The sequence below is a fragment of the Rhinichthys klamathensis genome, unplaced genomic scaffold (assembly GCF_029890125.1).
Source record: "Rhinichthys klamathensis goyatoka isolate OS25496 unplaced genomic scaffold, OSU_Roscu_1.1 h1tg000172l_1, whole genome shotgun sequence".
Classification (NCBI taxonomy): domain Eukaryota; kingdom Metazoa; phylum Chordata; class Actinopteri; order Cypriniformes; family Leuciscidae; genus Rhinichthys; species Rhinichthys klamathensis.
The window spans coordinates 1,476,099-1,490,812 of NW_026606702.1; the positions used below are offsets into that span (position 1 = coordinate 1,476,099).

The 14,714-nt window shown below is 39.1% G+C and overlaps 1 protein-coding gene across 7 annotated transcripts in view; it reads left to right on the forward strand.

Moving 5' to 3' along the window:
• Positions 1–13,748, forward strand: part of tenm1 (teneurin transmembrane protein 1) — a 185,562-nt gene extending 171,814 nt beyond the window's left edge. For all 7 annotated transcript variants that reach the window (XM_056260097.1, XM_056260098.1, XM_056260100.1 and 4 more), the window contains 7 exons: positions 849–1,021; positions 1,218–1,477; positions 6,754–7,044; positions 7,688–8,078; positions 9,153–10,373; positions 11,904–12,046; positions 12,525–13,748. In XM_056260097.1, the coding sequence (XP_056116072.1) occupies positions 849–1,021; positions 1,218–1,477; positions 6,754–7,044; positions 7,688–8,078; positions 9,153–10,373; positions 11,904–12,046; positions 12,525–13,286 (3,241 nt within the window). In that variant the 3' untranslated portion in view covers positions 13,287–13,748. The remainder of the gene's footprint in view (positions 1–848; positions 1,022–1,217; positions 1,478–6,753; positions 7,045–7,687; positions 8,079–9,152; positions 10,374–11,903; positions 12,047–12,524) is intronic.
• The last annotated feature ends 966 nt before the right edge of the window (positions 13,749–14,714 follow it).

Genomic DNA, 14,714 nt, shown 5'->3' on the forward strand with positions numbered 1-14,714 from the left:
TAGCATGCATATTACTAGGATATTGGCTGTTTATTATTCTGCAAAACCATATTCTACATCCCTAATCCTACCCAATATCTAAACGTAACAACTACCTTACTAAGTATCAATAAGCAGTAATTAGGAGTCTATTGAGGCAAAGGTCGTAGTTAATAATGAGAATTGGACCCTAATCTGAAGTGTGACCATTTTTGTTTTTTTAAACTGTCACAGCAAGGTAACGAGGAACAAGCTGAATTGACACTTTATCCTTTAAAAAACAGATACTGATTCAATTTTTGTTTAACTAACAACGAAAACATCCTTTTGGATGTCACACTTTAGGAAAGTGTGACTAAAGTTTATTTTTAACAAGGTCCCTGATCATTGAAGTTCCACCTTCACAGTTCAGCACATTTCAGTGGATTGTTTTATGATCCTGTCACAATGTAATTCAGTCTTTGCAAAGAGGCCGTTATTGAAGAATCCAGCAGCATGAACTATATTGGACCCAACAGCAAACCCAGGCCGTATGTAAGTGAAGCAAAGCGTTTCTCATTTCACATGCGAAGAGGGCGTTTATACAGAGGTCTTAAAGGCACGGCAGCAAAAAACAGCCTGTTTACTGCTGTTGTAAAGGTCAGGGAGTGGATGGAAAATTGTCATGAACAACTAATATATGGCACACGAAGCCTTGACAACTGTTTCAAATGTCGTCGGGGAAAAATAAAATGAAAGAATGCATGATATGACCCCTTTAAACTCTCTTACATACACATGCATTTACACTCACTAATTTAAACTGTAATAAGTCTTTCTCTCTCTCACACACACACACTCAGACTAACTGAAAATGTGTTCATGAGCAGGTATAACTCTGACGGACACCTCATCAACATGACCTTGCCGACTGGAGAGGTCAGTAGTTTCCATGGAAACATGGAGAAAGCTGTCAGAGTGGAAGCCACTGCCTCGAACAGAGAAAACTTTATTATAATTACAAACCACTCTGCGGATAACACCATCTACACACTTCGACAAGGTGAGAGTGTGTATGTGTGTGTGTGTGAATCTGCAAATAATATTTTGTGATTATATCAAACACAGTGGCCCCAAAAAGTATTTGAACACTTCAGACACATTTAAAGGGATAGTTCACCCAAAATGGAAATTATGACATCATTTCATGTAATAAATGTAATGCTTCTAATCTTATATTGCTCTTTATCTCTGTCCAGCTCACTCTGTTAGTGTGTACGGTGTTCGAGATGACGGCTCTCTATGGGTGACATATGCCAGCGGGATGGACGTTACTCTCAGTACTGAACCAACCGTGTCATCGGGGTTGTTGCCAGGGGCATCGGCAGGCCTCGTCCATCCCACAGTCGGAAGGTGCAACATCACGTTGCCAGGGGAACCAGCTCACAGCCTGATAGAATGGAGACAAAGACGTGAACAGGCCAAAGGGAATTACACAGCATATGAACGGAGACTGAGGGTAATAATGTGTTTTCTGTCTAGGGTGACCAGGGTATAGCATGTTATGTGCATGGGGTACAATGGGTTTTTCCAAGATGTGTGCCACACATTGACCTTATTCACAGCACACTGTAAAAAAATGATGATCAATAAGTTATGACAATATACTGTATGTTTTTACTTTGTTTTAAGTTATACAAGATTCAACAAATTTTTTAAGTCAGTTTAATGTGATTTAAGTTGAAATGACTTAAATATCCAAGTTGATTGTACTTATAAATTTAAGGCAGCAATTTTTTTTACAGTGCAGTGCCATCTTTGATTTTTAACGGGAATGAAAGCGAGGCTGTGAGGTTTAGACAAGCATCTCTTCAGTGAACTGTTATTTAATGCGTTTTTGGATTGTTCTGCTGAAGAAACCGCAAAAATATCTTCCTGAGGAATTTCAGTAGACAAAAAATCCCAGAGAATGTAAGCTGTGGAAATTTCTAAGTGATTTAGGAGCTTTCTACAGCTTTTTACGACGGATGCCTTTGAAAAAACGGTAAGTCTATCTCTCACAGCCTCGCTTTCATACTTGTTATGGTGCTGCTCTGAATAAGTATATTGTGAGGTGTTTACAGACTGAGAAAGTAAAGTTACAAATCTTTGTTAATTTATGATTGATCAAACACTTACGTAAAATGCAATAATTATCTTGTGTTCACCTTTGAGCTGAACAGTTGAGTTTATAACATATTAGCAGGTATTTTTAGCTAATGTTAACAGTAGTACTTATTGCATGATTAGTTTCAAGTGAAGCTGTCACAGCAAATGTAGCATTCATCATTGAGGTCAAGTCAGTGAAATTGCTTACTAAATGGAACCAAAAAAGATCCTGCTTCTGTTATTCATCCACTTCCACAGAGTTGCATTTTTTAATTTAATTTCAATTAATTTATTCCAGCTTTGGAATTGAACCTGGGTCGTTCTAAATCAAAATCTAATCAAATTAAATCGCTTTTTAGCTTTAATTAACACCATTGTGCGTTAAGCTTAAATTGCATTATTTTATTTGATACCCCATATTAAAGCAAGCTTTATTTATTTACTTCACATGTTCATTGTCTTCCTAAAAGGTGGGAGGAAGATCTGGCAAAAGTAAAACACTGGGTATATTGATTGTATTAGTGATTTGACATGTGTTATTGAAATGTAAGCTTGGAAAACAGTTTTGTCTTTCGGTCATTCCAGTCTTTCCTCATTCCAGTAATCTACATAGAATATGTACTTTGTACTTACCTGACTACTAATTGCTGCTCAGGACATTACAAAATGGCCGCAGAGTTAACTGACTTTCCTTAAAGAGACTTTAGTGTGGTAAAAATAGAAGAAACAGACTACATTACACACCTGCTCTCTCTAATATACTCTCTATATACCATATAACAGGCACTGCACAGTTTTTTCTGTTCACTGCATTTCACACACTGTTCCAACTTCCTCTTAGAATAAACTCCATAAATCTTTCTCTTCTCTATTTTATGCTTTCTAATATTCACTCTTTCACTGTTCAGTTTCACTTCTTGGTTGCAGTTTTAGTGTGCTTTACAGGCACTACAAATTACAATTGCAAATGATAATTAATAGAAGTTAACAGAAAATGTTATACAGTAAATCAAAGTTTTAGTAGGATTTACTATACGATTTTTTTAATGTTTTTTAAAAGAAGTGTCTTATGCTGTGGTAAAAGGCTCCTTTGATTTTATTTTCCTCTAAACCACTAGATGACACAAAAACCTGCCACAGCACTTTCCAAAACATCCACTTTTCAAGATGCACGTGGAAATTTGGCTGATCCTTGGTCTGATTCCCTGATCACGGGCAGCAGCGCAAAGTTGATTGTGTGCTAATTTTATCTAATATATATATATATATATATATATATATATTATGTTGTTTATTTAAGTAGCAAATAGGAATTGCTTAAATTATTGGATTTTTTTTTTTGAGACAAAGGTCTTAATGATTTTCAGTTTTGTTCAAGCTACTTAAAGCAACAGTTTTTCAATAAGGAAGAATATGTAAAAGTATGGTAATTGGGGTAAAAGGCGCCCCTGCTGTTGGGGCGAAAGGCACAATAATCAACATGATAATAAATAGCTGATTGACTTTTCCATTTGTTGACATGACATGGTTCGATTCAGATGGTAAATAATATATTAAGTTGGGTGTCCAGTGTCCACCTTAGAGATAATCACCATATTTATAATGAAACAATCATATTTAAAGGTGCAGTGTGTAGATTTTAGTTGCGATTTTTAGTTTGGTTCGGTTGTACTAATGGCTCAGCCCACTGCTCACCCCTCCCCTTTGAAGAAGCTACGGTTCCTAAAACGGAACAAACATATCGTCGTCTGAGACAGCAGAGAATAGCCAGAGTAAGCCAAGTTTCTGTACCACAGTCCATTATAAGCCACATCATGGATAAAGTTTACAAAGCCATAGTCAGGTGAGGATCAAGGGTCTTAATATATAATATAATAATAGTAATCAGCTGATTGTCTCACCAGCACATTTCTCCCCACATAGCAAACCCATAATACAGCGAGGGAGAAGAACCACATGAAACTATCCAACTACATATTTTTTCTAACAGGGTAGTAAAAGTTTAGCTGGCTAATATGAGCTGTTATGCTGTAGGGCTGTGGCTGAGCTGGTTTAAGCGTAAAGCATTGTTTATACTCGACGCGCCCGCATGAGCGCAAAGGTGCGCGCGGCAAAAATGACGTGATTGTAACAGCGCACGCGCCTCCGCATCCCCTAGATCCCCTACGGTCAATAGTACTAATCAAATCAGCTGATTGTCAAAGCCATAACACAGCGAGGGAGAACTAAGTTGCATGAAACAATCCAACTACATATTTTACACCACTGACAAGGGAAAAGTCACTACTCACGGTGTTTATGGCTAGCTTCTAGCTTTCTGCGGCTTCTCTTTCAAGGTAGTGACGAAACGCGCTCTGTAGCGCTGTGTGTTCGCTGTCGGCTACGGTAGAAACATGACGTCACAATATGTCAACCTTCATAGAAGGGGGTGCCCGCGGTTATGTAGAAATAAATGTCTCATTCTAAGGTAATAAAAACATAACGGTTCATTGAGTAAGGTCTTTATACACCACTGAACACATAGTTATGGATCTTATATTGCATTTCTGTCAATAGATTCTCAGAAATATTACACATTGCACCTTTAAGAATATGATATTAATCATGTCATATAATAACATTATATTTGTTGTTACCACTGTAAATATCAAATTATTATGGGATCTCCTTGAATGCTTTCAGAATCTTTACTTTTTAACATAATTTTGTTTCTGTATTTTTAAAATATATTTTTATATTAACATATTTTAATGACAGTATATTTATTGAACACAAATGAATTCTTTTATTTATCAAAATTAACAGAAAATCGTACAAACTTTGCTAAAGTGATTGTTTTGAACAAGAATAACTTAGACATTATTAAAAACATATTAGTTTAGCTAAAGTATTTGTATCAATGCTTTGTGCCTTTTGCCACACGGTTTTACCCTGTGTGTGGGGTAAAAGGCCCACCTTGTCACCTCATATATTTATAAGAATTTTAAACAAAATAACCCACTTTATTTTCACACAAAATCTGTTGCTCCATCAATGTTCAATACAAACATATATATATTTCTGCAATCACACTATGGGAGTAGTGAAAAGCACATTTTTCTCAAAGTGTGCCTTTAGCCCCATTGTACCCTAATATTGTGAAATATTGTTACAATTTAAAAATAACTTCTTCTTTTTTAAATAGCTATAATTTTAAAATGTAATTTATTCCTGTGATGGAAAATTTTATTTTTTCAGCAGCCATTACTCCAATCTTCACTATCACATGATCCTTCAGAAATATGCTGATTTGTTGCTTAAAGGTATAGTTCAAATCAATTTTTAAAACTTTATAAACTATAATCACTGGCTTCCAGCAACAGCCATACATGCGTTCACGAGAGATTTTTCCGGCGGAAGGTTGACCTCTGACCTGATGATATATATATATATATATATATATATTGTTAATTCGATTTTTTTATTTAGAGCAGTTATAATGTCAAATTAAATCTGTAAACAAATGTCTTAAACATCTTTAATTAATTGCATGTGTTGATGCTGATAGCCCTATCAATAATACATTTGAAAAGTAGGTTTATTTTAGAGAAAGGCACAAGAAGACAATGCCACTTTCTCACTGTCACTCATTCGGTGACAGACACAGAGAGAATGAGCTGCCAGTACTGAGCCCACCTTGTGCCTGACCCGAGATTTTTTCAATCTGACACGGTGGACAGTGCTTCATTCCATTCAAAGTCATATGTGGATAATTCCAAGTTGGTAAATCTGACTATATAGTACTTGCTGAATGGAAGGCAGCATAAGTAGTCTGCCACTGTGCAGTATTATTAGGTCCAAACAGAATTGCATTTTACTTTGGGTTTCCAAATATTATATACGGTAACCATATTTTGCTTGTGTTTGTAATTTGGTTTATTCTAATTATGCTCACAGAATTACTCTGGTCACAAGGGGCATGTATGTTAGTACAATTAATTGTAAAACTCAGGACCAGCTCAGCGAGTGGTCTGTTTTCTTTACTCAACTCTTCTCATTGCAAGGTTTTATAATGATACAGGGATCACTGAATTAATGTTATTGGCCTAATTCCACCCTGCATGCGTTATTTGCGGTGTTCCCATTTACTTTTAGGATATTTTTTACTGAATATTGCATGCAAGGTCTCAGTTGGATGTTTTCCCCATTTGACTAATTTCTAATTTGTTAGTGGATGCCACACCTCGCTGCCGTAAAGGGCAGCCCGCTCAATTACTGATTCTAATATATTCAGCCAAATTCTAACAGGCATCTCTACAGGACATTATCTTTTTATGGGAGCAAAATCTTCTTGAAGGTCCAGACTCTGCGGTAGCCCCTTACAGTGGTAGACGGCCAAACCAAATCATCTGCAAAGACCTGGAAATTGATCTAGGAATCACGGAGTGAAATCAGGAGCTTCAAACTGGTCCAGACTCATTGTCAATTCATTGATGTATATGCTTGCTGAATAATGTTGGCCATAACTGCAACCCTGTCTCCCTCTGTGCCCCTGAGAAAGAAATGTTCTTCTTGTATTGCCAATTTTATTGCACACATGTTTCTGTGTACTCTGATGTAATAAGATCATAAGTTTTACCTTCTTTCTCACCCCCTTCTCTCGCTCAGGCTCACAACAGGAATGTGTTGTCTATAGACTATAGTCAAGAGAGTCGGGTTGGGAAGATCTATGATGACCATCGCAAGTTCACTCTGCGCGTTCAGTACGATGACAAGGGCAGGCCTGTGCTATGGACCCCCAGTAAATACAATCAAGTGCGAGTATCGTACTCGAGCGAAGGTCTGGTCACCAGCATACAGAGAGGCAACTGGACCGAGCGTAGGGACTATGATAACGGACGCATCATCACACGGACATGGGCCAATGGGAAGATCTGGAGCTACACTTTTCTAGAAAAGGTATGTACTGTATGTGCGTGAGAGATGGGGCTATGCCTGTGTGAATCTAAAAAAAAAAAACTGCCCAGGTTGTATTTGACCCCAAAATGAGAAGAAAGAACTTGTTTTAATTTGTTTTTAATTGTTACTTTTTTTTATTATTTATTAATTGTTATTGATAATAACTTTTTATTAAAAACAAAGTCTGTTTTATTAGCTTTTGCATTTTTTTTTTTTTTTTTGCATTCTGACATTATTTTTATGACAAGAGCCCAATTTGCATTACCCATAATGCAACATATCTCATTCTCTTTACTATAATAATACAAATATATACATTTATTTAAATGTGTAAAATGTATTTGTAAAAAGTATTTAACAAGTATTTATTTTCAATTCGATTATTCGATTTGTTTTTTAATTTATAAAAAAAATTAATGCACAGAAAAATACTAACCATTGAGAATAATGGGAATGAAAAAAACTTATATCCTTTCTGGATAGAAGAATTTGGGAATTTTTAAACAAAATGAAATTAGATTTTTTTTATTTGATTTTTTTTATTGGGGGGGTGAAATGAGATGAAAATTCATGAGATTCTGGTTTTGTACATGTTTAAGTCTCTCTCTGTCTTCTATTTCTTTCTGGTTCTTCTCCTTCTCAGTCTGTCCAGCTGTTGTTACACAGTCAGCGGCGCTATACATTTGAGTACGATCAGACAGACTGTCTGCTGTCAGTCACCCTCCCCAGCATGGTGAGACACAGCCTGCAGACCTCTCTATCTGTGGGCTACTACCGAAACACCTACACCCCACCCGACTCACCCACCTCCTGCTTCACGCAAGACTACGCCCACGATGGGCGTCTGCTCCAGAGCCTGTACCTGGGCACAGGAAGGCATGTAATCTATAAATACAGCCGAGTGGCCCGGCTGGCTGAGATCCTCTATGATTCAACACTTATTACCTTCACCTACGATGAGGCAACAGGTGCTGTTAAAACCATCCACCTGATGCATGAAGGATTCGTTTGCACCATCCGCTACAGACAGACAGGTAAGAGCAGCACAAAAACAATGGTATCTGATAAACACATTGACAGTAGGGCTGATCGCTGTAACCAAAATCGTATATCACAGCATGAGTAATTTTACATTATGGTATATATATATTTTTTTGTGTGTATTAAAAACAAACACGAGTGTAGCCCAATTCCCAAACAAATGACTCATTTGAGTCAATTCTTTTTAGTGACTCAACAACACAGTGCTTTCAGTGTAGTTTGATTCCCGAACAAATTATTCTTATGAGTTGATTCTATTTTAGTGAATCAAACTGTCTGGTTGTTTAGTTGTGAATAAAATTATCTGATCATATGGTTAATGGAATTACAATTTTTCCCCAAAATATTTCTTTCTTAAAATAAACATTAAAGAGTTCAATTATTTATAGATTCCAATTCCTATTCATGCTTTAATTATTTTTGCTGTAAATTCACCACAAACTGGTTTCTTTTTTAATAACCATGTGGTGCCCTTTTTGATTACTCCTAATTAATTATATTAAAAATGACACATACTGTACTCTATTAGCCATGCAAATATATCTACCGTAGTATAAGTGGCATTTCTGCCATCACATTTTATGTACTGTCATACCATACCAATCAACCGTAATTTAAAGAAAGCCAGGTAATACGATTTTCCATACATTTATCAAGTTTTGCTGTAGCCAGTAACCAGGTGAAATGCTTACTTCAATTAGCAAAGAGACAGGTATCACCATGGCATCTTTGCACAAATAAACAGGTGAGGTGATAATCCTGTGAGACAGAGAGACAAGTAAGATGTGTGAGCAGTTGGACAGGTAAACAGGTTGTACTCTTGCACCAATAAACATACAGGCTGACATTTAATCTTCCTTTTGTCACTTCGCTTTCACTCCCCTCCTGCTTGGCTGATCTAAAAGCGCTTTGAATCACAATCAGTCGTCTGACAGTGGGGGAGTTCATCCAATCTCACACTGTGGCGAAGCTGACTCTTGTTTTACCTAACCTCTGTGTGGCTCTCTGCTAACTTCTCATCTTATTTTTTTTTCTTTTCTCTTTTCCTCTCTATTTCTTGGATTCAGGTCCTCTGGTGAGTAGACAAATATATCGTTTCAGCGAAGAAGGATTGGTTAATGCTCGCTTCGACTACAGCTACAACAACTTCAGAGTCACCAGCATGCAAGCTATGATCAACGAAACGCCACTTCCGATTGACCTCTACCGCTACGTGGACGTGTCGGGACGAATCGAGCAGTTCGGGAAGTTCAGCGTTATCAACTACGACCTGAACCAGGTCATCACCACACATGCCATGAAGCACACTAAAATCTTCAACCCAACTGGGCAAGTAATCGAGGTTCAGTATGAGATTCTGAAATCCATCGCCTACTGGATGACACTGCAGTACGACAGCATGGGACGTGTCGTAAATTGTGATATTCGTATCGGCGTGGACAGCAACATCACGCGCTATGCGTACGAGTATGACGCAGATGGGCAGTTGCAGACAGTCGCCATAAATGACCGCCCACAGTGGCGTTACAGCTACGACCTAAACGGAAACATCAACTTACTGAGTCACGGTAACAGTGCACGATTGACACCGCTACGCTATGATCTCCGTGACCGCATCACACGCCTTGGAGAGATCCAGTACCGCACCGATGAGGACGGGTTCTTGCGTCTCCGTGGCAATCTTCTCTTTGATTACGGTTCGAATGGACTGCTTTTAGGCGCCTACGACCGGGACAGCGAACAGAGGATGTGGTACCGTTACGATGGGCTCGGAAGGAGAGTGGCCAGCCGTAGTAGTGACGGAGCACAGCTGCAGTTCTTCTACGCTGATCTGATGGAACCGACACGGGTGACGCACCTGTACAACCACAGTAGTGCGGAGATCACTTCCCTCTATTATGACCTTCAAGGACACCTCATCGCCATGGAGATGAGCAGTGGCGAGGAATTCTATATAGCATGTGACAATGCTGGAACTCCTCTTGCAGTTTTCAGTAGCCGCGGCCACGTGGTGAAGGAAATTCGGTACACACCGTATGGAGACGTTTACCGAGATTCCAACCCCACCTTTCCTCTCGTCTTTGGCTTTCAGGGTGGCCTCTATGACTCTTTCACGCGGTTGGTGCATCTCGGTCGACGCGACTATGACGTGGTAGCTGGAAGATGGACGACGCCCAATCACGAATTGTGGGCAGAGCTGAGTGTGAATCCCAAGCCATTTAATTTGTATTCATTTAGGAACAATTATCCTCTGGGAAACTTACAGGATGTAACCAAGTTCACAACAGGTAAGAAAAAAGTTCTGAGACTAATTAAGTTTTTTTTAATGTACCTGCTAAAGTTAGATAAAACAGAAATATAATTATGAGAGAATCTTTTCCCTAACTGGCTAGGCACTTCAACTTGGAAAGTCCAATATGATCAGATTCACTTGTACTTTGTGTAGAAATTAGAAGCAGGGGGCGATAGCCAGTCAAGTGAAATAAATGTCATGCTTTTGGTTTGGCTTTGTGAGCTGTGATTGTGCTTTTATGCCAGTGACATTTCCCTAAGGGGAGATGAACAGCCGAGAAATAGCACATGGCAGAGCTGAGATTCATTAGTTATAGCCAAAGCAACGTGCTGTAGACTAATTACTAGGACAGTCTCCCTCAGCTAACTAGGATCAAGTGTCTTGCTCAAGGCTAGTTTGGCATTAGACCAAGGTCTTCATAACACCTGGGTCAACTCCATTTTAGAGAGGCTCTACTGTTTCAGTGATTGCAAAAGGGATGTGCAAAACAAAAAGGTTTATTCAGTATGTAAATGTGGTCAGTACATCAGTATCTTCTCGCCGGAGCTCGCCACCGGCTCACATTGAAAATGAATGACTTCCGGCCACTTTGACGCTATCGCCGGTGGCGGTGTGAACGCACAGTAATACAAAAGATGCAAATACTTGCAGGTTTCTTGCCAAAAAGAGAAAATTAAAGGAAGAAGGTGATGAATAAAGATAAAATTGCTAATTATTTTTTCATTCCAATAGGCTAAATGACTGTCCTATCCACAACCTACGCACTTGTCAAAGCCACACATTTTACCATGGTTACCTTGTCTACATTTTTATGTAGTTTTGAGGATAAGTGTATTTACTGAAAGGCTAAACTGAAAGTTTAAGAAAAGTTAAAATACTAGAAAAAATAATTCTCAATTTGCACACATTCATTCTTAATCTTATGCCTAATATGCTGAAAATGGCTCCGGTTGAGTTGTTTACAGTCCTGGATAGTACTGTCGGTCGTTTAACATTTCTATCACTTCACAGTTTAGCTATCTACTTACATCTTACATCTCACTTTTGACCATTAAAAGTGAAGCGTTCCGCTGGAATTCACGCTCGCCTTTTTAAAAAGTAATGGTAATGCCCGCTTTTTTATTGGATTGTACGTCTCAGCTTCACTGTTAGAGCACTGATCAGCTCAGATGAGAAAGTCGGTTATCTTGGCGTTGTACAGTATATTTGCAGCACCAAAGAACTGTTATTATTAGGCAATTTTATTATACACCTCAGGTTAAAAAAACAGAGGTTCAGACCTTGGGGGCCTCAATAGCGGGTACGGCTATGGACGCATTCACACTTCGTTCAATTTTTGGTAGCTGACTTGTACGTAGCTCAGTATTTTCTGTAATATTCCATTCACATGAGCAGAACAGTTCCTTATGTAGTCTTTTAACATAAGAATTTCTGTTGCAAGTTCTAAAACTGTAAGGCATTCTTTATAAAAGCTAAACAAAAATCTTAAACGGCTTTACAGTGTTTTGCATCTGTTTCTGGACAGATATCAGTAGCTGGCTGCAGCTCTTTGGGTTCCAGCTTCATAATGTGGTTCCAGGGTTCCCCAAACCAAAGGTGGAGAACACAGAGCAAACATATGAGATGATGGCCACACAGATCCGCACACAAACCTGGGACACCAGCAAGGTAAGTTGAGGTTTCCCATAGCACAGCATCCATCGCCAACATAATTAGTCTATTTAGTCTAGTCTTAAATTAATAGTTTACCTAAAAAAGCAATTTTCTTTTCTTTTTATTAACTTTTTCTTGTGTCATCATCATTTGTCAAGTTTTGAAACTATATAATGATAATAATGTTGGTCTTGGTTTTTTCCTCTTTTGAACACAAAAGTGATAATGAAAATGAATCAGGATTGGGGCTAAATTCCAATGTGACCAAATGACCAAAAAGCACCATAAAAGAATCTTAAAGGTATTATGCAATATGTCATATGATAGATATCTCCTTGACACATTCATGAAAGTGGCAGCAATGTCCAATCCAACTCACCGACTCAATCCGGTCATGTGGGTACATTTTTTGGTAAACTATTCCTTTAAGAGTTAATTTTGTGCACCAATCAAACAAGACTTATGATAACTATGTCATAACATCTCACCTCAGATTGTACTCGGCATCCAGTGTGACCTTCAGAAGCACTTGAAAAACTTTATTTCATTGGATCGCCTCCCCATGACTCCAGCCAATGGGAAAATTGGAGGTCGGCAGGGTCGCAGGCCAATTTTCTCTGCCATTTCTTCAATTTTCGGCAAAGGTGTGAAATTTGCCGTCCGTGATGGAGTGGTGGCGACTGAGATAATCGGTGTGGCAAGCGAGGACAGCCGTCGTGTGGCGGCTGTGCTGAACGGTGCTTTATACCTGCGTGGCCTCCATTTCACGGTGGAAGGGCGTGACACACACTATTTCACCAAAGCCGGCCCACTCGAGGCAGATCTGGGAGTGGCCGGGGGTGGTGCCGGAGGCGGTGTCAGAGTGTTGGAGAACGGCGTAAACGTCTCTGTGTCCCAGATAAGTGCTATGGTTGGAGGGGAAATGCGCCGATTCGCTGACATTGTGCTCCAGCAGGGGGCGCTTAGCTTTAACATTCGCTACGGAGCATCACCGGAGGAAGAGCGCACACGTGTGCTGGAGGCGGCACGAATACGAGCTGTGCAAGGGGCATGGCTACGGGAGCAGAAAAGGGTCCTGGAGGGGGAGGGCGGAAGTTTGTCATGGACTGATAAAGAAAAGGATGAGCTTATTGCAGAGGGCCGTGTCTCAGGGTATGATGGGTTCTACGCTCTGCCCGTTGAACAACACCCTGAGCTCGCAGACAGCCCCTTCAACATTCACCTGATCAGACATGTGGAAACTGGTCGCAGGTAACAGCGGCACTTCAGCACACCTCTACACGCCTACACACCCCTTTATACACTCCAAGCTACCACATATCTCTTCAGCTTTTTTTTTAGAACCCCAACCAAACAAAGTGAGAAAGACTCTATTGCCTTTAAAATGTGACAAATGATGGTATTGATTTTGCATTTGTTGATGCACTCTTGGCAAGTTCAGATTCCTGTTTTTCGGTTTTGTTTCTTTCTTGTCTTTCTGTTTTACAGTGGCTTAACCGTTCTTACTAAAGAACAAGCCTTGCTTGCCAATCTGAAGGCGCAGAGAATGATTCACCTGTGACTGTTCTAGACATACATTAAGGAGTCTTCATCTCTACACATGCTGATTCTCTCATTCGAGCGTGTACAGTAATCATTCGACTTGTCGAGTCAAACTGGTTATGGCATTAAATCGTGCAAACCCGAGGGGTTTCCTTGTGATTTCATTGAGCCGACGTTTAAACAGAGATCTGGAACTGTCACATTCACAACAGCGTTCTGGAGTCCTGGAGAAGTATCTGACTCAAAAGTGTCACAAAACTTAACCCCTTAGCAGCAAGAGATTCACAGTGTTTGGAGTCTTGGCAAGAGCTCACCACCATCTTGTGTTGTTTCTGCTTAATCAGTGTTGACGAAGCTGAGAGAATTACACCGCTGCTGTGGAAGACAAATTTGTTCTTTTTTTTTTTTTTGCTAAAACTGTACAGTTTACTTTTCTTTTTTTCCCAATGTAGAAAAAAAATAAAAAAATATGTATGTGTAAATTGTGCCTTCCTGGTCTGCTAGAAACGATCACATGAAACGGGCTTAGACATATTGTACATAATCAACTTCAGTATTTGTCACATGCCTTAGTTATATGCAATTATTTATTTTTTGATTATTTTGATTTATTTACGTTTGGCTTGCAGGAGCCAAAAACATGAATGCTAATGCCTGTGAAGTGAATTCTTGTAAACATACCCCAGGAATTAAACACAGTGGCATAAACATGTCCCAGTTTACAGTTAATATGCTGCTCTTTTTTATTTATTGTCATGTGATTTCACTGTTTTTCTGTTGCTTTTGTTGCACTCTAAATGTGAAACTCACCTCACGTGTCTGTCATTTTGGTTTCTAAATGAGTGTCAAAGCTCCAACGGTTTGGATTTTTCCAGTACTTTGACTGGTCCTTTTCCTTTTTTCTGATCCCTCTCGAAACTAGTAGGAGGCCTGAGGAGGAAGATGTGTAAGGAAATGAAAGAATCACCTGCTAAAGAACGGTATTTTTGTCTTTTACAAACTATTAAAGTCTGCAGCACTGTGGGTAGACGTTCTGTGTGTAGGACTCTTGATATGGACTTGTATATCATTAATGGACTATTGTAGACTGTTTATAGATACTGGACTATTTATACATGACACTCAAAAGAATTAGGAGTAA